Genomic DNA, 27,965 nt, shown 5'->3' with positions numbered 1-27,965 from the left:
TGTTATAAATGCGTACACAAAGCCCCACAAATGAACCGTGCACCTTATGTAGACGATAATTAGGTGCGGTTAACTTATGTTTATTTCTAGTATTAAAATGATGTACGTCGCTGTTTTACTATATGAATCTAGGTTTTGCCTTACGTATATTATATTGGCATAAATGTATTGAGACGCCACAGTCAGAATACCAATGTCCTTAAACCTTTCCCTAAGGGAGACTCTAGCACCAAGTTTGTATATAGCACGGACAGCGCGCTTCTGTAGTACGAAAACATTCTCGATATCGGCAGCATTGCCCCACATAAGAATTCCGTAGGACATGATGCAGTGAAAATAGCTAAAGTACACTAGACGCGCCGTGGCTACATCGGTGAGAGCTCTTACTTTCCTGACAGCGTACGCAGCAGAGCTTAATTTACCCGTGATGCCAGTTATATGCTCACCCCATTGAATTTTGGAGTCTACTGTTATCCCTAGAAAAGTCGTAGCATGTACCGTTTCAAGTTCCTCATTGTTCAAAATTACACCGGGACCGAGATTTTTTACATTAGGCAAAGCAAATTTAATACATTTTGTTTTCTTCGTATTCAAAACTAAATTATTGGCTGTAAACCATTGCGTTACTAGTGAAAGACAAGAATTCACGTCATCAAAATCTACTCTATTCCTATCAACTTTAAAAATTAGAGACGTGTCATCGGCAAACAATACTACATCACACAATGATTTTAAATAATATGGCAAGTCATTAATGTATACAAGAAACAAAAATGGACCTAAAATCGACCCTTGCGGTACGCCCAAACGAACGGGTAGATTGGAAGATTTGACACCATTAACGTCAACACATTGCATTCTACCGCTTAAATATGAGCTAATAACACTAAGTGCGCTGTCTCTAATACCATAGTACTTTAGCTTCTGGGTAAGCGTTTCATGTTGGACGCAGTCGAACGCTTTAGAAAGATCACAGAACACCCCGATAGCATTCTGTGACTTCTCCCACGCACTGAATATATGTTTCAGTAGAGCAACTCCGGCATCCGTTGTGGAGCGACCCTTTGTAAAACCGTATTGTTCCGCATGTAAAATATTGTATGAATTAAAATGCCGGAGGAGTTGATTTAAAATTAGCTTTTCAAAATTTTGCTCAACGCGGGCAGAATTGAAATCGGTCTAAAGTTGCCTAGATCGTTCTTGCTCCCGGATTTAAAGAGAGGTATAACTTTACTGTATTTCATAAGTTCAGGAAAGGTACCTGAGTCAATGCACTCATTAAATATACGAGCTAAATAGGGCGCAATATCGTCAATAATACAGTTTAAGACTTTAACAGAGATACCCCATAAATCACCTGTCTTTTTTGAATTTAATGACTTGAAGGTTCTTACTATGTCATAAGGTGAAATATAACTAAAGGTAAATGTGGCTTCACATTGACTAACACTACTACGTAAAAGTTTTTCGGCGTTGGTGGCAGAGGAGTCTAAGCCGCTAGTGGTCTTGATTGGAATATTAGAGAAGAATGTGTTAAACTCGCGAGCTACATCAGAATCTTTCTCGTAAACTTGATTCTCATTAATGATTTTATACTGATTATCACGCTGTTTGATTTTCCCGGTCTCGCTATTTATAATATTCCACGTCGCTTTTATTATACTCTTACTATTCTTAATTTTATTACTAAAATACATAGATTTTGCCGCATGACAAACTTTTTTAAACAATTTAGAATAATTCCTAACATATCTAATAAAATTTTCATCAAAATTATAATTTTTCATTTCATACAACTCATACAGCTTAGCTCTACTCTTGTAAATGCCGGGGGAAGCCCACTCATTGAAGTTAGCCGTTTCTTTTAGTACGAGCGTTTTGGTTTTAAAACTAGAATTAAATTCGTATTTTATTATATCAAATAGTGCTCCGTACATTAAATGGGGATTGTTTTTATTTAATATTTCATTGTCTAGTTTCGCGTTAATATTATTTTTAAAACTATTAAAACGACTGGTTGTTAAGGGCCGACATGTTATTTCCCGCTTGATTTTATTCTTTTTATCAGGAAACCGTGCCAGTTGACCACGGTGATCGGAAGGAAGGCCACTGGTAATCAGAGTCTCTGTGGCGCTACAATTAGTAAATATATTATCTAAACAGGTTGACGAGGTTGCCGTAATTCGAGTTGGTTCTAGAAATAAATTTACTAAGTTAAATGATTTAAATAAGTTTAGCAACCTTGTAGTTAAAGAAGATGATTCTAAAATATTAACATTGAAGTCACCGCAAACTAAAATTGATTTACTAGTGGAATTAAGTTTAGAGAGAGAATTTTCCATTACTGATTCAAAAGTGTTAAAATCACCTGAAGGAGGCCTGTATACACAAATTATAACAAACTGCTCCAGTTCAACACATGATAATTCTACATTGCGCTCGACTGATAATTTTACTATATCTGAACGTTCCTTACACTTTAAATTATTAGTTACAATTATAAGAGAGCCACCATGGATGGCTTCCTTTCTAACGAATGAACTTTGTACTGTATAATTACTGTTATTAAGGAATATTATTTCACTATTTCTGTGCCAGTGCTCAGTTATGCACATAACTTGTACCATATAATGTTCAATGAATAAACTTAATTCTAAATCCTTGCCGGAAAGGCCCTGAATGTTTTGATGTACAACATTCAGTTGATGTGGCCCACCCTTTGTCGCACCATGTAGTTTAAACTATCAGGTGTATCAATAGTTGTATTAGTAGAACTACTAATATTATTAAAAGAAGAGGTTACCGTAGTAGAACCCGGGTCAATTTGTATATTATTTGCTATCAATATAGCAATTTGTCGTTTATAATAAAAACTTAGATACATTGTATCATTTGTCACTACAAAATTATTTATAAATTTATTTGTATCAAAGTACATTATTCTATTATTGTATTGCCTAGTTATATTGTACATTAATAGGTTTAAATTAAATATGTACTGATTTTGTTCTATAGTAAAATTTTTAGAATATGGTAAGGCACAGATTATAAACTTGCAATTTGTTGTATTATTTAATTTTATCATTGATTCAACACTTTCTATTATATTTTGTTTTTTGACTGCTAGACTATCTCCAAATAGCATAATGGCAGTTGAAGTGGTATTAAGGTTTGTCAATTTAATTGTTTCTATTATCTCATTGTAGCTGGCACCGGGTGAACAATTGTTTATTATTTTACTTTTACAATATTGAGAGATTAATTTACCAAAACCAAGACCAAATCTATCAGAAAATATTTGTGATATATTGTTTTGTGTTTTCTACTCCTGTTTTGCGATTGAGATTGTACGACATCATTTATTATGTGAAGCTAGCGTCAAAATTCAATCTGCAATCGTTAAAGAGTGTATCTGTTGATTTGTTTACTAGAAATAGACTTTTAACATTATTTATTTATACTGTATGTATGGCCTATGTACAATGGCGGAATTAACGCCAGGCGTTCTCTGCCAGTCTAACTTAGGGTGGTGGTGAAAAGAAGAGGTGCAACACTGTTGGAGATTTAATGCGATATAAAAAATATATCATGTACCATCGTTCATAGAAATTATGATACGATATATCAATACTGAGCTGCAGTTTCATTGCATAGTATCGAGTACTGATTTAATTCTCTATTCTTATCCACTTTTCGAATGGAAGTATCATTGCTCATTAACACTGATAGTCAGCTGCATCTGGTTAGTCTGGAAGCCGACCCCAACATAGTTGGAAAAGGCTCGGAAAATGATGACATGTATGTTTTCTATAGCATTCCTCACAATTTACGTTGAATATACTGACATGTTATCTTATATCTTACTGGTCTTATATGTTATACCATCTTATATCATCCTGTTAATACTTTCGATAGTGTAAAGAAAGTTTCGGGTGCAAGGTTGGTTTGCACAAAACATTTACCCCAAAAAAATACTTGTCTAATTTTGATGCGATGGTCGGTGGTAAATTTGGATTTAATTATTCTATATTTTTAGTAAGGTTTTGTAAAATTTTATAAAATAGTTATATATTTTTTTAAGTTGTTTTTTATCTCCAGTTTAATCTAGGTAAAATGATGATTTTTGAGTCAGAAAAAACAGGTTCAGTTACCTGTGAAAAAATCGAGACTTAAGACGATCCAAAAGGTTGTTATAAATATACCAATTTATAAAAAGGTATTATAACTTTAAGTTACAAAGGGGCAGGGGCAACACTCATCGTGCAGTTTTTAAATCAGGTTTACAAAACATTCAAACACCTTCAACGATACATCAATATATTGATATTATGTACATCATTTTGATACCTATATCTTTTACAAAATTCCCCTTATTGATAGAAAAACTCAAAATAATTGTTATTTAATAGTTGAACTGATAAATCTGAAGGAATAGATTTATCTACTAATGTATTTTTATTAAAATGTGTGGAGTCACTCTATTTAAATAAATATGTGTATTATAGATATAGCTTATACCTACATATAATGTTCAATGGAAATGATGGTGGTGATGGATTTTGTATGTAACCGTATATAGTAATGAAAAAGTTAGGTTTCTATTAATGATATTTTACCTTGCCATTTTGGTTGTTTTGACGGGCGTACATATGTAGACAGGTAGCAAGTCTCGGACTGACTCTATATACAACTATATCTGAGTACTCATCATCATTAACTGAAAATAAAGATAACAAACCAATATTTCTGCACACCACTTGCAGTGTATAGTTAAAAAATGTTGTTTCATGCATGCAGCATTATCAAAAATCAAGTCTCTCGCTAAGTATATAAAACAGGTCGAGAGATATTGCTATTCATAACACAGCGTTCGGTTACTAAGATCACAGTTCCTCCAAAATGTGGGTGTTTTATCTGCCGGTAGTGATATCAGTGTTAGCCGTAGCGCTTTATTATTATTTTACACGGACATTTAATTACTGGAAAAATCGAAATGTTCGCGGACCGGAACCTACCGTATTTTTCGGAAACTTGAAGGACTCAGTCTTAAGAAGAAAAAATATAGGCGTAGTCATGGAAGAAATGTACAACATGTTTCCTGATGAAAAAGTTATTGGAATCTACAGGATGACCACACCTTGTGTCCTTGTACGAGACTTGGATATTGTTAAACATATCATGATAAAAGACTTCGAAGTATTCAGTGACCGCGGTTTAGAATTCAGCAAAGAGGGATTGGGACAAAACCTATTCCACGCTGATGGAGACACTTGGAGAACTTTGAGAAATCGATTTACACCAATTTTCACATCTGGAAAACTGAAAAACATGTTTTATCTTATGAATGAAGGTGCTGATAACTTTATTGACCACGTGAGCAAAGAGTGTGAAAAGCATCAAGAATTTGAAATTCACACACTTCTTCAGACTTATACCATGTCTACAATCTCCTCCTGTGCTTTTGGAGTAAGCTACGACACCATCAGTGATAAGCTAGATACTTTAGCAATTGTAGATAAAATTATTTCGGAACCAAGTTATGCTATAGAATTAGATATGATGTATCCGGGTCTCCTTCCAAAACTCAATCTTTCAATTTTTCCTTATGTTGTACATAAATTCTTCAAAAATCTTGTGAACACAATTGTCACTCAAAGAAATGGCAAACCTTCAGGACGTAACGACTTCATGGATCTCATACTGGAACTCCGTCAAATGGGAGAGATCACCAGCAACAAATATGGTAACAATATGTCAACTCTTGAAATAACAGAATCAGTTATGTGTGCCCAAGCTTTTGTGTTTTACATCGCTGGTTATGAAACTAGTGCTACCACTATGGCCTACTTGACATATCAGTTGGCACTTAATCCTGACATACAAAATAAGTTAATAGCAGAAATAGATGAAGCAATAAAAGCTAATGGTGGAAAAGTAACATACGACACCGTGAAGGATATGAAATATTTGAACAAAGTTTTTGACGAAACCCTTCGTATGTACTCTATAGTAGAACCACTGCAAAGAAAAGCTGTAAGAGATTACAAGTTACCAGGAACAGACGTGGTCATTGAGAAAGACACCGTAGTGCTAATATCTCCAAGAGGCATTCACTATGACCCGAAATATTACGACAATCCTAAACAGTTCAACCCTGAAAGATTCAATGCGGAGGAAGTGGGCAAGCGTCACCCGTGCGCGTACTTACCATTTGGACTTGGACAAAGGAATTGCATAGGTAAGAAGCTAATAAAACACGTTATTTAACGAACAGATTGAAACATACTTTAGTACTAGTGTGTAACGAAGGTTATATTATTGTTGAGGATATAGATACTAAGTTAATATATCCACCTGTTTTTTCTTCAATACACATAAAGTATCTAGGAGACATAACATTAGTTGCCCTTTTACCTCAACTATTCATATATTTTTTGTTGCTAAATAATTATTCGTTCCGCAACTTGCAAATACATTTAAATACGAAGGTCGTCTAATTTATTAACTTATCTTATGTTTATTTATAGGTATGCGGTTTGGTAGACTCCAGTCTTTATTATGCATCACGAAGCTGCTGTCCAAGTTTAGATTGGAGCCATCGAAAAACACTGACAGGAATTTACAAGTAGAACCATACCGATTCATTATTGGACCCAAAGGTGGAATCCGTTTAAACATTGTCCCGAGAAAAGATGTATCTTAAAACGCTTGTGAACACCCTTCGCAATATGTAAGTTGAAATATCCCTTGATTTTGATAAGAAAAAGGCAATTTAAACTAAATTACTTTTAAAAAATTACAGAATGTTAGATCCTAAATACATTTGAGTTTTAATGTTTTGTTATTTTTTGTAAGAATTAACGGACTGGTTAGACTGGTTTCTGATTTTCTCATTATTGAGATAAGCTTTGATTCTGTATTAGCATTAATATTATGTAGAATTATTGCAAAATACCATATATTACTAAATATTAATTAAATCTAAGATTTTGTTTTTTTTTGTGATTAATAGTTTCAGAGAGAAGAGTTCAAGATATTTTATTAAAAAAACTAAACCTATATATACATTTCAATGTTTTAATTTTAATGATTTATAGGTAACTTTTGTGGAATTTAATGAATATTAATTTGTTTTTTATATCGTTGTATAGCATAAACGGATTTCGGCATAACGTTTTCTGAACTATACTATTATTACTACACTATATATACTATTATTTTAAAAACCTAACATCTTATTTTTTATTCCTTCACCTAATATATTTTCCGTCATTGATAAGGTAAAAAGAGTTCATATTGTAATGTACATGTGTAGGGATCAGAGGATTTTAAGTAAGTATATTTATGCATGGCGATTGTAATCTGAAGTTTATATTTTGGCCAACTTTATTTATTAGGTTTTTTATAATTAGTCCATAGACATTGTGAAGCCGCGGCCCTCAAATGCGGGTCTCACTCACGCACAATCAGGTCAAGGCATTTGTTTCACAGTCAAGTATCGCTGCAGCTTGCTTTAATGCCATTGACAGCTTTCACTCTTCTCGACTGAAGATCTCTTCATGTCCGGAGATAGGCTATCAATGTAGCTATGGATAATAATGCTGTCTACAATTTGCTTTAGTTCTAAGTCGAGATAAGACTTAACAAGCTACTGACTAAATACATATTTTATTCAACCATAATGATTCCGCTTGTAGAAACCTATCGTAAAACATAAACATATCTTAACTAATAACACCGAAGAGTGTTTTACTACTGTCTGATGACTGTTATCTTTTACCATGGTATGAAGGATAAATGCATTAAAAAGTATGACCTGCAAGGTTTTATACATCAACAATAATTTCAAAACTTCAATAGTGCAGTCATTTGAACATAATATTCTTGTCACCTTTAGAATGGTACCTTAAAAATCATCAGAGTTACAAATACACCATAGGTACAGAGTATTAAAAAATGCCAGGGTGAGAGAGAAAGTAATAAACATTGGGTGGTCGGTGTTTGTAATTCAATGAGTGGCGGTAAATACGTCTGTATAAGGCGGGCGGGTTGAACAAACTCAGTGCCGCATAGATCGATAGCCGCCACCAGCTCCAACGAAACGCCCCGTACATTGCAGCACTTGGAAATAAACTCTCTTTTTTCTTATATGTCATGTTAATCAATCAAAAGTGGACAAAAATAGACAACATTATAAATTAGCGAAATTTGGTTTTTCTTTAAAGGGTAGGGCGTCTTACTAGGGGAGGTGAAACTCCTACTGCCGAGAGCGACTAAAATTGACATTCGATAGGTACAAGTTATTTTTCCCTGTCTTTCGATTCTTAGTTTACTGACACTAGGTCGTTGGATGGTTTAGGAAACCAACTTTTGAACAGTCTCGCTCAGAGAAAGAAGATGAAACGGAAAATTAAACCTATACAGAGGGTCTGTCGCCGCGCCTGCCAGTCTCGCGAATCTGATTGGCTTTTGTCACCAACAAGGCATGACTAAAATTACTACTATTTATGAAAAGAATCAGTTTCAGTGAATACTTAGTTTATCAGTATTTTATGTATTTTTTAATTTTTAACCTCATCTTTATCTTGAAAGTACCATTTGGGCATATCATCGTTAGTTAGTAATTTTACCAAGATAATGATTTAAAATATTAGGTATTATGGGGGTCATGAAAAAATTAACATTTATTTGTTAACATTGGTAAATACATAAAGTTAAAAAAAATTTGAGGACACGGAATAAAATATTTGCAGGGCCTTATTGGTTGTCTACCTTAGCGAGTACGATAACTTTATCTTTCAGATGTTTGACACGTATTAGGCGCAAACCGTTTTGTTATTCTAGTCACGGTATTCCACGTATCAGTTATATGTACAAATGATAAACCAGCATAAAGTATCAGTCTTTCAGGCTTTTAAAATATAAGGGTGGATATTACACGTGGTATGGTCCTAGCAAATAAGAAAGATTCATTACAGCAGTAAAAAGATACCGTACATATCATTTTTTTCAGTAGGAACTGCACAGAAATGTATTCTCTCAATGGCAGTTGGAAAGTAAACATTGTATGTAACCTAAAGTTGGAAAGCTTGCGCGCTCAAGACTTTTCCTTTTCTTCGTCATATCGATTTATATTCTCTAGTTGGTGACTCATTTACTGTGAAGATGCTATTTTATGTTTTAGCTTGGTATGCTCAAATAGGTTCTAAGTAAATAGATAAGAAAATAGAAACTGAAAAATCAAAATATCTTTCAGTTAATTTCAAGTCAAAATAAACATTTATCATAATAGCAAATATTTTATTTTGAAAGTAAATGCAACGTAAAAAACAGGCAACAAAAAGTAAAGAATTTATTTTATCAGAAACAATCTGGATTTTTTTCAATTGAGCAGATACTTTTTTCTTTTTGTATGTATTGATAAATTTCTAATAGTACCTACTGTAGCTATAATAGTAACTTAGCGTTCCTTGCTTTGCTTTACAATGAGTACGAGTTTGTGAATTGAAATGTAAACAAGATAACGCTTAATTACAAACCTAGTTTGAGGGATTTCTTGATTCTACAGCTGTGTATAAACGTATAGTTTTGTATAATAAGAGTCCTACGTCACTGTTCGTCCCTCCTTTAGAGGGTTCCTTCCTCAATGTTACGGGTCAAGGCATCACGTAAAGGTGAGGGGACCTACTTATAGCGCCTCTCACTCGTTCGAGTTCATGTTACTCACTCTTCAATGTATAAGGATGTCAAGAGGGTTCAGATTACTATAATTCAGAGAGCATACTGGATAATTGTGTTATGATAAATATAGTTATTTTATAACTTATAGAGAAACTGATATAAGTAACTAAGTACCAAAAGGAACTGGTCGTCGTTAAATGTTTTTTGCGATTGTAGCCACGTATTTTCCTTAATAAAAACTTCAAATGTACCTATACACTATTTGAATATAACATTAGTGCATATATTAATCTTGTTAACTAGAATCACATGATGGCACGTGTAATAACTACACTATAAGTACGCCGAAACTGTCGTCATTTGTAAACACATCTTGAAAGGTCAATAAAGCCGAATCCTGTTTCACGGTGTTCAGCTTAATCAGGCGCAGTACACATTCATCAACCTTCAAACAACGCAGTTTAATATCGATTGAGAATTTTCCTACATTCCTTCGCACAATGGCTCGCTACCTATGTACCTACAGATGCAGCTCCTCGTGACGTAATTGCATTTTCATTAAAAGGAGACTTGCGTGGGTGGAACCCTCGTAAGACCACTGATAAAGTCACTTTTGTTGAGAGTATTGACACTCCTTGTGGCCTTTAACCACACTGAGAAGTCTATAGTTCTGTTTACAGCATACATAATTATTGCTTGCTACCGTATTTCCAATTGCTTAACCGTACATTTAATCAAAACAAACAAGAGGAATTGAAACTTACATAATAACCAAATAGCTAGGAAGTCAAACCAGTTATACTAAATATGATAACAAGAAGCCGTTTATAAATAAACATGAAGGTTAAGCTACGATGTTAGTGCAAGTAAAACACGTTTTAATAATCTGCTTAGTTTAGGCAATTTTGATAATGATCATGCTTGACAATAAACTTAAGATGTAGTGGCAGGCATTCGTGTATTTTTAATTTACTACTTATCTTATGCTTCTAAAAAAAAGGATGCAATTTTGTTAATCCAGCCAAAATTGTTATATTTGTTCTTCCTGGTTATAATGTAAACAATATCTTTACAAACCGAATACGGGGTCACGTGTAATATTATAATATCTGTTCAACGGGTGGTCAACGTGAGGGTCAGTCAGTCCGCTCGCCATCTGTCTACTGTATACTTTACCTACTAAATTATTCCGCTGAGCGATACAATGTAACTCATATGTACACTTGGAAATGCTTGAACAACAGAAATATTCCCGGACATTATAGGTGTTTCACCATTAAAGAAAACCTTGAATGAATAATGTCTTGTTGTGTTGTGAACATCATATTTTTCATAAAATCTGAAACACCCTCAGCAATTCACGAGACGGTGGGCGTTGACCTTTCAATCAGATTTAGTTATTCAATACTATGCATTTCAGAAGTCTGTGCTGATTTAATTTGATATTGGACGCAAATTAAATGCTAATAAGACGACCGACTGAAATCAAACTCTTGGTACAATTTTGGTGCTACTTCGATTTCTTCGACTTTTCGTACATAGATTAATCTCCTAGCCGCGAAACTGTTAAATTGATATTTTTTTTCATTAATGGATTAAACGTCCCTTGTTTCATACGATTCATCCAATATTGTTGAATCACTGGGAGTGTTGCCATATCCAAAGCCCATAGTTTTATTTGTAGTTTTTTATAGTTAGAAGCTAATCTGTCGCGTTACATTTGTTAGTCCGTAGGCATTGTGAAGCCGCGGCCCACAAATACGGGTGTCGTTCACGCACAATCAGGTCAAGGCATTTGTTTCACAGTCAAGTACCGCTGCAGCTTGCTTTAATGCCATTGACAGCTTTCACTCTTCTCGACTGAAGAACCTTTTTCTTCATGGTCCATCATAGAGATATGAACAAAATAACGCTACTTGAATTGACTAAAGTAACATATCTACGTAGAAGTGAAACATGGAATATAGAACTTGGTATATAATTTTGGTACTACCCGCAAGCAGTGAAACCGAAAAATCCTCACATTTCGTTACAAACTAATCTCTTTTTGGTTTTTAATGAAAATCATTTTCTATGCTATGCCATATCTGATTGATTGATTTATGAATTTAAGATGATTTTCTGTGTACTTGAATTAGTTAAATAGGCTTTTCAGCCCCTACAATGATTATAGAATGTTACGTATTCACAAATCTGAAACATTTAACCCAAAATGGTACAGGTAACGTGCCTAAAGATGGCAGGGTGTGAGAGAAAGTAATAAACATTGGGCTCTCGGTGTCTCTAATTCAATGAGTGGCGGTAGATAGTACGTCTGGGTAGGGCGGGCGGGTTGAACAAACCCAGTGCCGCATAGATCAATACCGCGACCGACTCCGGCGAAACGCCTCGTACATTGCAGCACTTGTGAAAGAAACACTGTCTCTTTTCCTATGTATTTAACTTAAAAGTTATTTATCGCACAATAAATTAGACAGCCTGAATTTAACCACACAAAAGAGAAAACGCGAACAACTGGAAAATTGTTCACCATCCCGTCTTGTTTTCTTATGTCCTTCATAAATGGAGAGAATAAATCAATTGTGTTTTTAAGTAAAGGACGTCTTTAATAAAACATAAGAACCGAAAAAATAATAAAAATCTAGTTCGCTGGTCTTGATACGCCATCTTGCGATAGTCTTCTCCTTTTGTTTATTTTTAATACTCTTAGCATTTTGAAGGAATATATTATACTTAAATTAGGCCATATACATGGTAGCTACAGTATCTATCAAGTTCTTTATGATAGCAAACTACTAAAACACAAATATATTGCACATTTGTATTCAACTAGCTTGCGATTCTATGTAGGTAAACACTTCCAAAAAGTAAGCATGAGTCAGATGGGGTGATACTTTGTTGAATCAGCACCACCACTCCCATAACTTAGAAACTTTCATATACTTGCATGAATTGTGTTGAATTTTTCTACGAATTGGTATTCATCATCCCTAGTTCTACAGCTCGATAACAGAAAAAATACAGAATGAGTATATCGACCAATGTAAAACAGGACATTATAAACTACCGAAGATTTCGTTAACCTTTAGCGTCCTCGTTTCATGAATGTCATTAATAAAACATAGGGCTAGCAAACTGTGGGTGGCATGCGTGTCACAGACTACCAATTTTCCAATTTACATAAAAATGCACTACGCTATAAAGCTACAATGAGTTTTTATCTCTTCATTAATAACTACAGAGCGCTAGCAACTAAAGATAATCTCGTAAATGTGGCACAATTAGCTTATAGAAACAAAATACATAAATAGCACCTTATCTTGTTCGCTACTTTGTTGCCATATCTTCAAATGATTAATTATAAGTAAATAAATAGAACATACTATGTATTTATTTAATAGGTTACATAATTTATAAACTGTAGTACATATATTATACAAACTCACATTTAATTTGTTGTTTTAGGGCATAGTATATTTATTTAAAATACAGTTTCTCAAAAGTAATTGAAGTTGAATAAATTACTAGACTGCTTCCACTAAGTATGGGCTTTGTAGAAATGTAGTCCTTGTAGCGAGGTTTGAAAGTAAACTGTAAGTACATAGCTGGCGCGAGCACGACTTTCCTTTCCGTCGTATATAAATTCATTTCAATCCTCTCACTGATTCACTCACGTTGAACACAAGAAAGTTGAGAACTTTATATGATGTACGAGCCCGTGCCAACAAAGATTTGTAATATAAATAAAAGCCTATAAGATATATGAAGGTTAATGATATATTAAATCGGGAGACTGTCAATTTTACTATAATTCTATCTAAATATCCAAAGCTTATGAATCGGGAAACCTAGGCTTACTAAAATGATTCCTTAAGGTCATGTAATCTGCTTTGTATACAAATCACGTTAGTAAGCAGTAGAACAAACTGAATATCGCATTACTGGATACCTCAAGCCGATTGAGTAAGTAAGCCTAGCACGATTTGTTCAATACCTTAAAGCTTTAACTAACAAGAAATGATCAAGTATTCTAACAGCGTTACCATGACACATTTTGTAGTCAATGTTAATTTTGAAACATGGTATTTGAAGTTCTTGGCATTCCTTCGTTTTGCCATTTATATCTGATGATCATTTATAAGTACTTACATATTGTTTGAGCTATTATATAGAAGAAGAAGTAAGAAGTATTTGCATTTACCTAAAACTACAGTCTCTTCATAAAAGATAGTAGGTAAATAAACACTACTCGATTTAGTGACCGCATATATCTTCGTGCTGTAAATAGAAAAGAAAAGCATAAAACCGAATCCTGTTCATGGTGTTCAGCTTAATCAAGCACGGTACACATTCATCAACCTTCAAACAACCCAGTTTAATATCGATTGAGAATTTTCCTACATTCCTTCGCACAATGGCTCGCTACCTATGTACCTACAGATGCAGCTCCTCGTGACGTAATTGCATTTTCATTAAAAGGAGACTTGCGTGGGTGTGACCATTCATAGCACTTTACCGAACATTACTTATAAATTAATTATGAAGAACAAGAATTTATAGAGAGTAACCAAACACTGGTAAGGTAAATTGGTTTTATATTGACGTCTGCTACTTAAATGCACTACGGCAGCAACCAGTTATTATGCTCATTATTAATAGCATATTATTAGCAAATAAGCATGACGAGCAACGAAGTAACGACGGCAATTAGATCTACATGCGTCTATTACAGTCAAACAAATTGCAATGAGCGTGAATACTGCATCTTCAATAAACAAAATGATACAATGTTGATAGTATGTCTGTGTGTGTCAGATACATATACGTACACAAATGTCTGCCCTCTCAAGAAGGTGAGACACAACAGCGTGTGCTACGTATGTATTGGTAAATACTTTTAATAAGATAATCTACCTATAGATTATTGCAATTAAAGCATTCATCACCTGACATTCACGTTTTTATTTCACAAAACCCGTTTTGTTCTGATAAATAAAATCATACCTATATCTTATCAGTTAATAACTGTTTTTCATTTTTATCAAAAAACATCAACATATTATAGACTTGAAAATTATATAATATACATTGAACAGAGGACAGAGATTAGATAATATTCAATGTGACTATTTTTTTTCAGATATAATATGTATAAACAATAACGATGCAATCTTAACACGTGTATACGGATTATATACATGTATTCACGTTTTCTATTTTAATTCAAGGCAGTAAGCGTCACGAAAAATGGAAAGTGATAAAATGTGTGTATGTTTACAGCCCAGCCCTTTACTGAACGGGACGCCTCTATCCGACGAATCCTCATGCCCACAACTGGGTCAGACAAACCTTTAAAACGAATAAAATATGCCTACATACAGTAAAATAAAGAAAACACACATGCTTAAACTGTGGCACAGCTTAAGCCAATTTGATTTGATTCTGGGTAGGATCATCCGTACATAAAAATAAAATGTTTGCTAACTCTAATTTCTGGCGCGTTTTTTCGGAAAATATAAATTAGAAAAAACAATATTTGCTTGGTTTAAGAAGGCATTTCTTTAATTCACTCGAGGCGAATGTGTTTATAAAGACAGAACTAAATAGAAACACAATTTCATCAGATGTTAATCTTTCTGGAGAAGGTTTTATTAGACACAAATAGTTCAGTGATATTACTTTCACAAACAGATTCGGAGCGCTACCCTCGTCACTCGAGGGCCAAAAATGTATCACTTATATTAGTAGCCTTTATTGGTTTATTGTAGGACAAAAATAAAAAATGGCATGATGGAATTATATTTCAGACTTTGTAAACTCTATGCACTTCGATAGAAGGAATGTTAGACTCTCATTCGACAATACGGACAAAGTTTATTTAGAAATGCTAAAATGATCAAAAATTCAATGTCTTAGTTACACCTAAGCCGTACCTAACACTTGCCGTAAGAGCACCTGTGCTACTTAATCAAAAAATCTTGTCTTTATGACCACAATCATAAAATTGTATTCGCTTATAAGCCTTTTACTTATCACTTTATCACAATCCTTTAATACTTTTACATTTGACGCATCATTATCATCAACAATATCTACATAAAGATAATCATGTAAAAAGTATCATGGCAGAAAAATGTTGCGTGATAACATCAAGTTTAGTGTAGAATTTTAAAAAAGGGAAGGCATCTTAGTAATTCGTTATTATTCAAGCAATTACTCCTTAAAGAAAGTAAGGCAGCTGTTAAGCTGTAATTAGGATTATTTTTACGGCAGAGCGGAGCGTAGGAAGTTCATTATTCACAGCTGGTAACTTTCATGTTTACGCTCAATCAACGGTCAGTGTGATAAGCTCACATTGTTTCAGCTTGACAGTAATAATAACACAGATTTGGTATACTGATAACATGACATTAGTTACGTTATACAGAAAATTGCTAAGTTTGTCGTCTTTTCCGTATTGTGGAGCTAACTTATAATCCGATTGAAACCTGACAATTGTTACCTGATCTTTCAAACTTGTCGTAGACCGGCAATAGTCCGATTCGCTCTTACAATAAAAACTGCTTTATTCACAATTTTAAAGTACTTAGTTTTAAATTAATATCTTAATTTGTAGAGGCGAATTTAAAAAAAAAAGCTACTAAAGTCTTGGCATTCGGTCCGATTTTAGCGAGCCGTACGAGAGCCCTTACCTATTAAGATTGCCAACTCTTCAGGAAAACTCAGAAAAGATGAAAACTGAAATATATCTTGGTGAAACATTTTTGAAATGTTCTTATTTTACTATCTTGAAAAACGCAATGAGATTAAATTATTTGACACGTGAATCAATAGATAATATTCTTATCTTTTATGATGTTTTTTGATAATCATAATAATTAATTGATTCGCTTTTTCGTGTGCACTAATATGGTAATCCACATTATCGGACTTTCGACTGCACACGCCAAAAGATGAATCGACTTCTTGACTTCAAACCAATGAGTCTTATCATATTTATGGAGATTACATGCGGCAATTACATCCTCTATCACTTGAAAGATAGAAATCAAAGAATACTGAAATTCTCAACCACCTAACCACCGAACGAATGTGTTTTTGAATGAGTCTATAGTACTTTCATTGATTTTATTTAAACATGGGTCACACTTACAATTGTGGGCTTGTTGGCAAGTGTCCCGACCTTGACCTTTTGTCAGTTGTTTATCCAAACAAGACATGTCTTCATAGATATGATTGTGAACGGTGACAATTTATGCAATCCTTGTTGTTAGTCGAGCGCGTTTTGCAGTACTAGTTTTAACTAATGAAAAGTACCTATTATACAATGGGTAAATTACTGATGAAATAGAAGGAGTTTTAGGCAAGTTCTCTAATTATAAAGGTATAAAAATATATTCAACTTGGGTCCCAAAATTATGCCAATATTATTAATTATCAAATCAAATCAAATCAAATCAAATCATCTTTATTATTTATTAATAAAGATGATTTGATTATTAATTATCCCGGTCCCGCATCAAATAAAGGCCACCTGCGGCCCAAAACGCCAATGAACCCTTAAATACTATTAAGGGGAGGACCGGCTCAACAATCGTAGTGGTAGAATTTGTAAATAGTTAAATTAAAATTGGCATAAATTAGTATGTCGGCACGGTTAAGTTGGGCCTACGCTGCGATTGCTCCAGGTCGCACGATCGATTCCGAGGCGCCGACCCGGTCAACGCTAGGCAGACAACTAGCCTGCCATTTGACCCCTGCATGGCACCTGCTAGTGCGATCGATATCGCCTATTTTCCTACCATGTGACCACGATAATGGTTTGCAACAATTGTTTCTTTTTTTATTGATTCTGGCGCGCCAGTTCTACAGAATTTAGGAAAGCAAGACAGTTCCATTTAAAGGTAGTTTGGAAAAAGTATTGATTTTTATTTTTAGCTTAATACTTAGGATGAATTGAATGGATTTAGTAACAATGATGTATTTCCTAAAAATTGCCTTTAAAAAATATTGCGTGCCTGACCTTACTCAATTGGTGTAAGTGCAATGCTTTATTGTATTAAAAGGAAGCGGTTTCCTATAATAAACGAAAACTTGCATAAAGCTTTTAAAATTACCATTTAATTCGACATGAATCGTAGCTATGTTTCGAAAGCCGTATCGATCGCAAGCATTCTAGGAATACAGCCATTACTGCCAACGCAAACTTACGCACACACTTACATTTACGAAAATAGCTACGTGTACGTAAATAACTACTGAAAGGTATTGATGAATTATTTCAGTCTACGCTTTCGTAAGTTTAAAATAAGTAATGAAATCGAATCTACCTCATGAAGGATTAGCCATTGCCTTCTTTCTAACTCACCCAAAGCTTTTCTAAGTTCAACCCTATAAAAGTCTGCATTAAGAAAATTGCCTCAATTACAATAAAATACGCAAAGGTTTGTTAAGTAATACAAAAAGTGTTACATCGTTTGTTTAATGTTTCATATTTGCTACATTTATTTAATTACATTCGTGATAATACACTATTCAGCATTTTCCGTGAAAGCTCGTAGTCTATGTTAACGTTTGTTTTAATTGCGCTCGTTCCGTGTCAATCACATGACAGTTACTCGGGGGACAGTCGGCCAATTACTGTTTATCCACAAGTACTCCATACTGCCTCTGAACTCCGAGCTTTTGAGTTATTAACGATTGAAATATCGGTGATTGTTATCGCTATAATCGATTTTAATATTAATCGTATTGTAATGACCAAAGGGTTCCAATAATAGAATTAGGGCAGGGCCTCATTATTTTCTATAGAAAACTAACAACTGAAACTGAGTCACGGTTTTGGCAAAACCACTGAATGGCGCCTTGGTTATCAATCGATACCTAGCAACATTCCTCTGTCACTATACTCCATTATTAGATAGTTCAACAAACCACAGATTAACTAACAATTACATTATACGCTCAATTAGCTAGACGATTATATCAATACTGGCAGTGTTTGAGCTTACTAGCGGTATTAACCATACTAGTATATCCCAAGGGATGTAAATAAGGTAAAATTATATAACGTACCTATGTTCTGTGAGCCTTGTCTTAAACATCCATTACATATTCTCCTCTCGTCCGAACAAGACCTTGTTTAATGTTGTTCTTAGACGTTCCCCTCGTCTTGTACTACAAGTTTTTGTTCTATTTGCGAATCTGTAAGTAGGTAGAACCTACGTTACTTAATTATACATTAGCGTTGAAAAAACCTAGGAATTGTTAAACTAAAAACACACATATTAGTCTAGTTTCTTGCTATGTTTTACTTATAAAATGAAAGATATTTTTCCACCACGAAATCAAAAACAAACAGTTATTGCAAAAAATGATGCCATTTATTACTCAGACCATTTAGTAAGTAGGTCGTACTACAACCGCAATAAATCTCGAAAAAAAAAATACATGAAAATCTTTATATTAGTTGGAACGAGCGTAAAGCAGAAGGCAGATTATACAGGGCTTTAAGAAATGACATGCTCCAATTGTTCTCGTAACTCGAATGAATGGGAACATTAGCGGGATTTCACGTCTATGATGAACAAAAGACTTCTGTGTTAGTGAGTGAACAAGTTAAAACTTTGGCGTAGCTTAAATCATATCGCAAGTTTTCAGATTTTAATGAAAAATAAACCGGAATTTAACTATAACTGACATATAGCAAGTACCTAGTTTTAGATACGTCAGAAAAGTTTGTTATATGTCCAAAACGACTGAAGGGTGTCACTCGACCACAAAGTTAAAAGTAGAGTTGGGAAACTATCGACAGTTCCGTATTTTTCGACACACACTGTCCATCCAACTTTTTGATTAGGTGCACGCTGCCGAATGACAGTTTCACAGATATTTCCTCCATACACCAGATATACCTACGTAAATATAAAACGTGTGATAAAAGTATTTTGTGCCAAATAACTGGGAAAGGTGAGAATGGAACTTAGTTTCAAAGAAAGTTACGGCCAAGGCAAAGGATGGTACGCGTCGATAAAACAATGGCAAAGATTCAAGGTAATAATAAAACGGCCTTTGGCGAACGATTCCTCTGTGGAAGCCTCCAAAACTATATGTGTAACAATAAGCGGTAAAAGAGAACCTACAAACTATCTATCTAGAAAAATATCTTATTCTATTTGGTAAGAAACTCGGCGAACATGTTTAACTTTTACAAAGACTTTTGGAAAAACCGTAACCATACCAAATTGACTAACATAATTGATTTACAGTTTTAGTAAAACTACCTATGTATAATAATTATATGAATCAACAAATTAACAAATTCGTGCTAACCCATTAATTCCTCACCAGGTTAAAAGCTGTACTAATAACAACGAAATGCAAAACTAAGCCTACATAGACAAACTACCATAATACACAATTCACGTTAATTAAGCGACCTAGTTCGCCACGCTCCACCAAACAACATGTTATGTGGAACATGGCTTTCACGACATACGCACCATTTTCACACAACTTCTTTTTAGAATTTTTAAAGAGCTCTCCGAGGCTGCTGCCATTGTGGTTATTCCGGGTAAAAGCTCCTGTGTTCGTCGCAACAACGAGTTAATTCTGCGAGAAACTGTCGTATGTTTGTCGACTCGTTATTTCTATGGATATTTTAAATAAACATGGCACAAGCACAAGAGCGTTCAATAATTTTATTGACATGAGAAAAACATTAGCGCAATCTATTGTTTATCATTCCAAATTCGAATTTTAAAAAGTGTCGATGGTGTTTAAATTGTTCGGCCAGTAATGTTTTGAATAAATTCGCAATGCATGATTAGAATATTTTTTTAATAAATTATTTATTAAATGTAATAATAATGTTATACTGATTAGTTTTTTTTTTGTAAATTATACGTAATAATTTATTTTATAAAAAAATGAGTATAAAAATCTTATTTTTTTTTTTTGCTCTAATGACGACTGGTAATTTTTTTAAAATAAATGGCCAGTCATTTTTAAACGCAAAAAGGTTGCACTGAATGACATTTTTACATTTAAAAACTATGCGATGTCTTCACGGCAGATTTTATTTTAAAGACTTTCAAACAGTTTCAATTTATATAATTCTTTAGGACTTTTGTGGAATGAATGCAAAAGTGAACACGATATGGTAAGTTTCTATTCTGTGTGGTCTATATTTGTGACCTGTGTTGTACCTGGTTACATAGGAATGACCTAGTTTTGTGGCAGCCGCATCGGCGCGCATCGTGCACGGCTGTTGCCACTGGCACATACTAATTAATACTGTTTATAAATACAGTTGAAAGTTTTAAAGTACTGTAAAATAGAGGCAATATACATATATTCTCTTCACTTTAATAGATTTCTTCCTAGCAGGTTCATAAGCTTTTTTTATCGGTAGTTTTTAGTGGATATGAAACCTGCGCAAACTTGTCTATTTATCGCGTTTTTCAATCTCTTGTAACACAATGTTTGTCACTTATTTCTTTGCAATTATTTAATAGTCATGATGACCAACTATTAAAACCTTAGTAATCATCCTGACAATGTATTTTCCAATTATCATTGACGTACTTCATTTATTACTAGGTGTTAACCTAAGAGATAATTGCATAATAAGCAGGTATTATCTGGCATTATACAATTGACCGTTTACTTAGTATTTTACAATACAGCCGCAAAATATATTTTTTTGCATCTGTCCTATGTGTGCAAATGATATACCTCTATAATTAGAATATTACAGGGAACTCTTTGTGCTATAATCGAAGTTTTATTTTCGGTATATAAAATCTTTTTCTCATACGGATTCCCCTTAGAAGAGTAAGACAATGTTAAACCCATTTCGTTTCATGTTGCCTTCCGAATACATGGGAACTTAATGCCATCACACAAATCCTAACGCTGAAGCGTCTATGGGATGACTTTTTTTCATGTCAGATGTAGTTGATATCTATAAACCGCAAGTTATACATACATATAAACTTATTGCCGTTCAGGATTAATATTTTTATTTGTGTACTATGTGTTTTAATGTTTATTCCCATTGAAACGAAATATCTAGACAATAATTAGCGACGTATCCTATTCCAATGTTTTCGACAAATTCACACTATTCATCATGTATCTTCTTATACACTTCCATGAACAGCTTAAAGATAAAAATATCAAATTCCCGCCATTTGACGCCAATACTTTGTCAAAATAGACATCAAAATCTTTTATGGATACAAAGCAAGGAAAAAACAGCGGATGCCAAGTCATTCACGATAATAATTTAAGTTTCAAGCGACTGGAATACGAAAATCTGAAAAGTTAAGTAGATAATTTAAACTTCGCTCAGTTATAGCATGAACCTTTTACTACTTAATCGTTATAATATAAAAGGAAAAGCTTTCTGTTCAAATTGGATTTTGAAAAATATGTACATTTATATATCTTTTAACATTATGTTAAGTTTTTGCTTTTCATATCTTTCTATTTCTCTTTAATTTTACCTATGTACCTGCATTTCATTAGTCAATTATTCATTAGAGTAATTTGTTTGATTATATTTTGTTTACCTCTGAATCATTACTTCACCCTGCAATAAACAGTCAGAATTTTCGGAGAAAAGTGAGCGTCATCCGTCCTGGGGTGAATGATATAAGGTCACCTACAATAACCAGATAATTCTAGTGAATTCCGAATATAAGTGCAAAGTTAACAGTCATAATTATTGATCCTAAGGTACTTATACAAGTTTATATGTATATGTTTATTTCTCTTTATATGGATTTTGTCGAAACTTAGTTAATCTAGCTTATATTTCAGAATAACATATAGGCTACTTTTTATCCGAAGAAGTAGTTCTCTGGGGATACGGGTAAAACTGGTGGTAGAAGCTAGTCAAAGCTGTGGTCTACCAATACAACGCTGATGGTAAAATCAAATCTTTATACAATGTGTATAAGTTATCTTTTCAGGCAGGAGATAGGATCAAAAGACAGATAGAAAATGTGAGTAAACACTAATAGTAAATAACAGCGTACAATTATTCTTAATTCCCCTAACCATTAGTCGCAAATCCGTATCTTCCTCGGAGGTTTTCGTAAACGGTATAAAGCCAGGGATTACCGTCGGCATGATGTAGTAACAGGTTAATTATAAATGAGCTCGTGTGTGGACGGCCTTAAACGACAGACACGGCAGCCGCCGTCACGCGACAAAGTCCTACGTAGTTTTTGTGTTTCGAGCTAAACGTAAGTGAGTATGTACTTAGGTTTGTACTACCTACTTATGGAGTTTTACATAATAAAACATTCAGTTATAAAATAAGAGGCATTTTTGTTCTTCCTGGCCATCAAACTATATTTTTAGGACCCAATATTTCACCTCGTAAATGGCATTATCTGTATTCATGTAGGTAGAGCTTTCGTCGTGCAGTGCTTATTCATATACCTAGAGTATGTATGGCTTTATGTTAAACTTCCCAGGTTACCAATACTTCTGGAGCAAAGTGGAGAATCTTCACCCAAATAAGGTGGCATAGGTAATTTAGAGTGACACACCCACAAAATTTACTTAAAAACGTCAAAGAATTACGACACAAACGGGGGAAAAACAAAAGAAGTTTTATCTCATTTTAGATCAGGTAATATGCTTTATCAAAGTCACCTACGTCTTTAATAGTTTTATCGTCAATAATTATCATATTTTATATGTATATAAGCATTATTCTTTTAGATAGAAAGTTATCTGTCTAGATTATTTTGAAGAATGTTCTTGTTATCTCTTTAATTAGTTTTAAATGTTTACAATGTTGCACTTAAATAGTTACAAAAACTATATTACGTAAATCAAATTATGCACATATCGCATGCGAAACTACTTTCTTCCTTTTTATTGATAAAATAAGTCATATTAAATACATCCAACGAAAATGTAAGCTTTAATTGTAATTTATGTTTTCTTTTATTTTTATTATTGTCTTAACTAAGATTTGCGTAGATACTCACAAACACAAATAACAAATATACCTACAAAATATTGTTCAGTTTCACACTTGATTTCAGACAAAGTGCTTTGACTCAGAAAAATAACTACAACGTAGGCTTCGTCGCGTTATGTAACAGCGCGAAAATATCTGCCACACTACATTTTTTTCTTTACAGGCCTCGTCTTATTTTACAGGCTTTTGGATTGGGCCATTCGCCGGAAAATAGAAGGAATTTGGATCAGATTGTTTTCAGATTAATTCCATCTTGTTCACTGATTGTACTTAACAGTAAATTTTTCTTCTGCTCATGTAAGTATGTAGGTAGGTATATGAATCGGAGCTTTATAAGCATCAAAGCAATGGCTGTACTAATTTTACAATTTAGACGGTTTTTTTTTTGTATTAAAAAAGTAAACTTAAATAAGCCAAGGACTAGCAGAAACAAAATACTAAAATCAAACATTAAAATTACCCACGCCAACAATTCATGGTCACTTTCTCACAAAAGAATGTTCATGAAACTAAAACGCAAAAGTTGACTAAATCAAGAAATTGAACAGAAGGGGTGTTCCCCAAACGGAGAAGCCCCGCCCTCCAACCTGCCTCACTCAAATGAAAACATCCGATTAGTTTTATTCTTGTAACGAGCCTCACTAGGAATGGTATTATAAATTGTTGCAGTCACTAAAACTAACTGAGCTACCTAATACAATTACCCGTTGTTATAAAAGGAGTACAAGAAATAAATGTTGTTTGAGGGTTGTGGGGTGGGTGAGCGGGGGTGTGTCGGTAGGGTGAGGGGTGGGGGGGTACGTCAAGGTTTAAGTTCGGTTCGTTCGGGCGCCACTGCGGACGATGCGTATTTCTACGTGTCGGCTGATAGCCGCCGAATTACGGCACTCGTACACAGCGCGCTCGGATTAACTGACGAAATGCCTTGTAACCGACCAAGATATGTATTAACTACTGAAAATCTTGGAGCGGCTTTTGTGATTCTCTTATTCTGTTACATTTGTGACTACGATAAGAAGTTAATAGCAGATAGCTTACACAATTGAGTTTCGTCTTGTGACTGTCGTCACCTAGCCCTAAATATTATCAAATAATATTAATTTATTTTACAAGGCGCCACGATGACGGGCCTCTTAAGAACACATTAACTTTCTATTTTATGGGTAGGGATGTTTGCCGGCTGACATGGATTGCAGTAAAAACTTAACAAAATATTTTAAGGGTCTGAAAGTTTCTCACAGCAAAGCAATCAAACATGTGCTAAGCAGAACTTACAAGCGATGCCAACCGTTAAGGCAATTAGGACCTTGAGACAAAGGACTCAGTATTGAATAGAAGTGCACATGTGCCAAATGCCAAATGGACCCCGACAGCGATACTTAGAACAATTGAGAATGTGTACAAAAAGACTAATAAATCTATCTCGTAACAAATAAACGAATACGTGAAACAGGACCTTAAGAACAGGGTGGAGTCAGCGCCGAAGGTGGGACTTGCGAGGATGTAGGAAGGGATAGCAGGCCACAAGGGTTTTGAGGGAACGGAAATGGGGACAGTCGGAGCTGAGTCACGAAGTGTACTAGTAACCAAATACTGTAGTCGAGTCTATTAGGGAGTCTATATTGAAGATATAATAGTTTCTATCAAGTAAGTGATGCGGGAAGAATGTGTGAGTATCGTGTTTGGTGATGGTCCGGTGAGTAAGTTACTGTGAGCAGATATCTGGTGAGTGACCCCTATTATTACATTGGCTCCAGGTATACCAAAGACCGTGACTGGCATCCCAAGGCTGTTATTTCTAATTACTTTGATATTTGAACTTAATTATAGCAAAGCGTAAAACGAGACTTGGCAATAAGCGTAATGATACTGTGCACTGGCGTAAGCGTAAGGAAACTGAGCTTTGATTTATGTATTGCGCTTCTAAATATATGTATCTGTCTGGCATATTCTCTCTTGACTACATTGAGGTACCTCTGACATGCGTTTGGTTATAGGGAGGCGGAGAAGGCCTTCTACTACACTTGCATTAATAATACACCTACACACCCACAACATTGCCGTGGACTAGGGCATGAATACTATCATATCGAATACACATTTAGAAGGCAGAACCGCATTGACAGATCGCAATATATTTACTAAACGGCACTAGCCGTATGCCGTGCGCTATTTATAACTATACTTTATCTGGTACCGGGATCCAAATGAACCAAACGCTAGTTAAAGCTACTTCTCATGGACTGACAAACCGGCAGCTGGCCTTGTCTTGCATTTGTTGTACGCACTCTTCCAGGGAGGGGGGTAGGCTTCACCAACCAAGCTAAAACTGAACGTTAGACCCGTCCCGAGGGACGCTAGAGATCGTGTCGCGTCAGCTGCCACCATACCTTAGGGCCCATTTTGGATATTACGGTGGTAGATGGCAAGACACGCATACTGGACAGGCTAGGTTTGGGGATTTGCCGATGCCTGTCAAGAACGGGGCAGATTAATGGAAGAGGAAGTGACGAAATACCACTTCGGTGTATACCAATAGCGCTTCTAAGGAAAGTTGCCACCGACCGACGAGACACTGCGCTTGCGTTAGATTTGTATATACCAGTAAAGGGTGAATAGGCTCGCGATGGGGCTTAATATGAGCACGCGCCCAGCATGGCTGGAGACTGTCTTGCCCAATGGCAGTTGTACTTCGTAGTACCCTGCCTTAGGTTTGGGTAAGACATTTAGAACATAGGGAACGTGACCGCTAGAATCTTCTGAGTTAGTCCTGGCGGTACACGTACGACATGCCAACTGCCCTGTGGTAGCCCATGTCACTAATCGGGGATTGTAGTTTTAAAGTGTAGATTGGAACATACATTGTTGTACGCAAGCGTTATGTATATTTTATGTTAGGTAGGATTGCTACTCCTCTTACTCTCTACTAGTATCTGTAATTCAATTTGTACCCTGCATGTTAAGTTTGATTTGATTTGCTGACGTCCCGTCTACCCCTGTCCCTAGTTTTTATTAGGCGGGACTAATAGTAAAGTTAATGCATGGTCCTCTTAGGTGGAAGAGCGTCCAGTAAGGTGACGAGCTCTACAGGGTTGCGCGGATGGCGGGGCGCAACCTCTTCCCCTCCGGGGGAAGCCTGCGGTATTTATATATGTTAGGAAAAACGAAAATTTTTACAGCCTAGGGTTGTCTTGGAACGGTTACATTTGGCGCTGCGTGACCAGGATTCTCGTCATTAAATGTACTGATTCACATCAGTGCAACGAGAATAAAAGATCTAAATCGGTTACTACACAAAAACACAACGTAGATTTGATTTCATACTTATGGTCCTAGACGAGGCATTACGGCAATAAAACAGCATTGGGTTCGATTCCCTGTGATTTTTTGTACAACGTGATGAACTGTGAGTTCATATGGCGATGATTACGTTTACGGGTTCGACTCCCTAACAGAAGTGTTGTATAAAACGAGTCATAATAACGACGTATTTTAGTTATGGGTTCGATTCCCTAACGAAGACCTAGACTCTGGCTAGAGGTGAAAGATGATGGAAGAATTGAGAGAAATATAACTACGATTATGATTCACGGTAATGGGTTCGATTCCCATATATTGCCAAGGGCATGAATTGTACATCCTTATGGATGGAAATACAGTTATGGGTTCGAGTCCCTAACAAAAATGTGCAGCCTAGAGGTATTTATGTATGTGATTTTAAGTATGAAAGAAATGAATATGTGAAATACTAGGACAGAAAAAAATTGGCAGATGGCTTGACAGTAACTGGCAGTAATGACAAAGTGTAATTGCATAAGCGTAAGGATAGAATTAGTGTAAGAATACTGAGCGTACTTTAAAGAAAATAAACGTCATGGCTGTAAACCCCGCTTCTATATAAGTATATAACGACGTATATAATTACTTTTGGTTTAACTGACGAACCAACAGCTTCCTCTAAATTGTATTTACGTGTGATTCAAATATTTATTTTTGTAATTCCTCCACACGTAGAAAAACTATATTGTGTGGCTATTGATATAGCCTCTGTCTTCTGTAAATAGATACTTGGCTGGTTATCTTTTAAATTCCAGGACACTACAGTCTTCATGTACGAGCCTACATATTATGTAGTTTCGGCATAAATTTGCGTCGCTTGGGTTCAAAGTTTCATCAAAATCGTCGTGAGCGTTCGTCGGCTGATGTACCTACGTACTAGCAGCCCTAGTGTGGATGCAGTTGCGAAGCTAAGTTTCCAAAATTAAATTAATTAATTTAAGTT

The 27,965-nt window shown here is 34.9% G+C and overlaps 2 protein-coding genes across 2 annotated transcripts in view; one reads left to right on the top strand and one right to left on the bottom strand.

Annotated features, from left to right (window-relative positions):
* Positions 1 to 27,965, bottom strand: part of LOC110384245 (sodium channel protein para) — an 86,802-nt gene that overhangs the window by 43,556 nt on the left and 15,281 nt on the right.
* On the top strand, positions 4,848 to 7,200 carry LOC135118016 (cytochrome P450 6B2). The gene is made up of 2 exons (XM_064038845.1): positions 4,848 to 6,238; positions 6,528 to 7,200. The coding sequence occupies exons 1-2, from the start codon at positions 4,900 to 4,902 to the stop codon at positions 6,701 to 6,703; spliced, it is 1,515 nt and encodes a 504-aa protein (XP_063894915.1). The 5' UTR covers positions 4,848 to 4,899; the 3' UTR covers positions 6,704 to 7,200.

This window comes from Helicoverpa armigera, chromosome 17 (assembly GCF_030705265.1).
Source record: "Helicoverpa armigera isolate CAAS_96S chromosome 17, ASM3070526v1, whole genome shotgun sequence".
In the NCBI taxonomy this organism is placed as follows: Eukaryota; Metazoa; Arthropoda; class Insecta; order Lepidoptera; family Noctuidae; genus Helicoverpa; species Helicoverpa armigera.
This window is presented reverse-complemented; position numbering and strand designations above follow the sequence as displayed.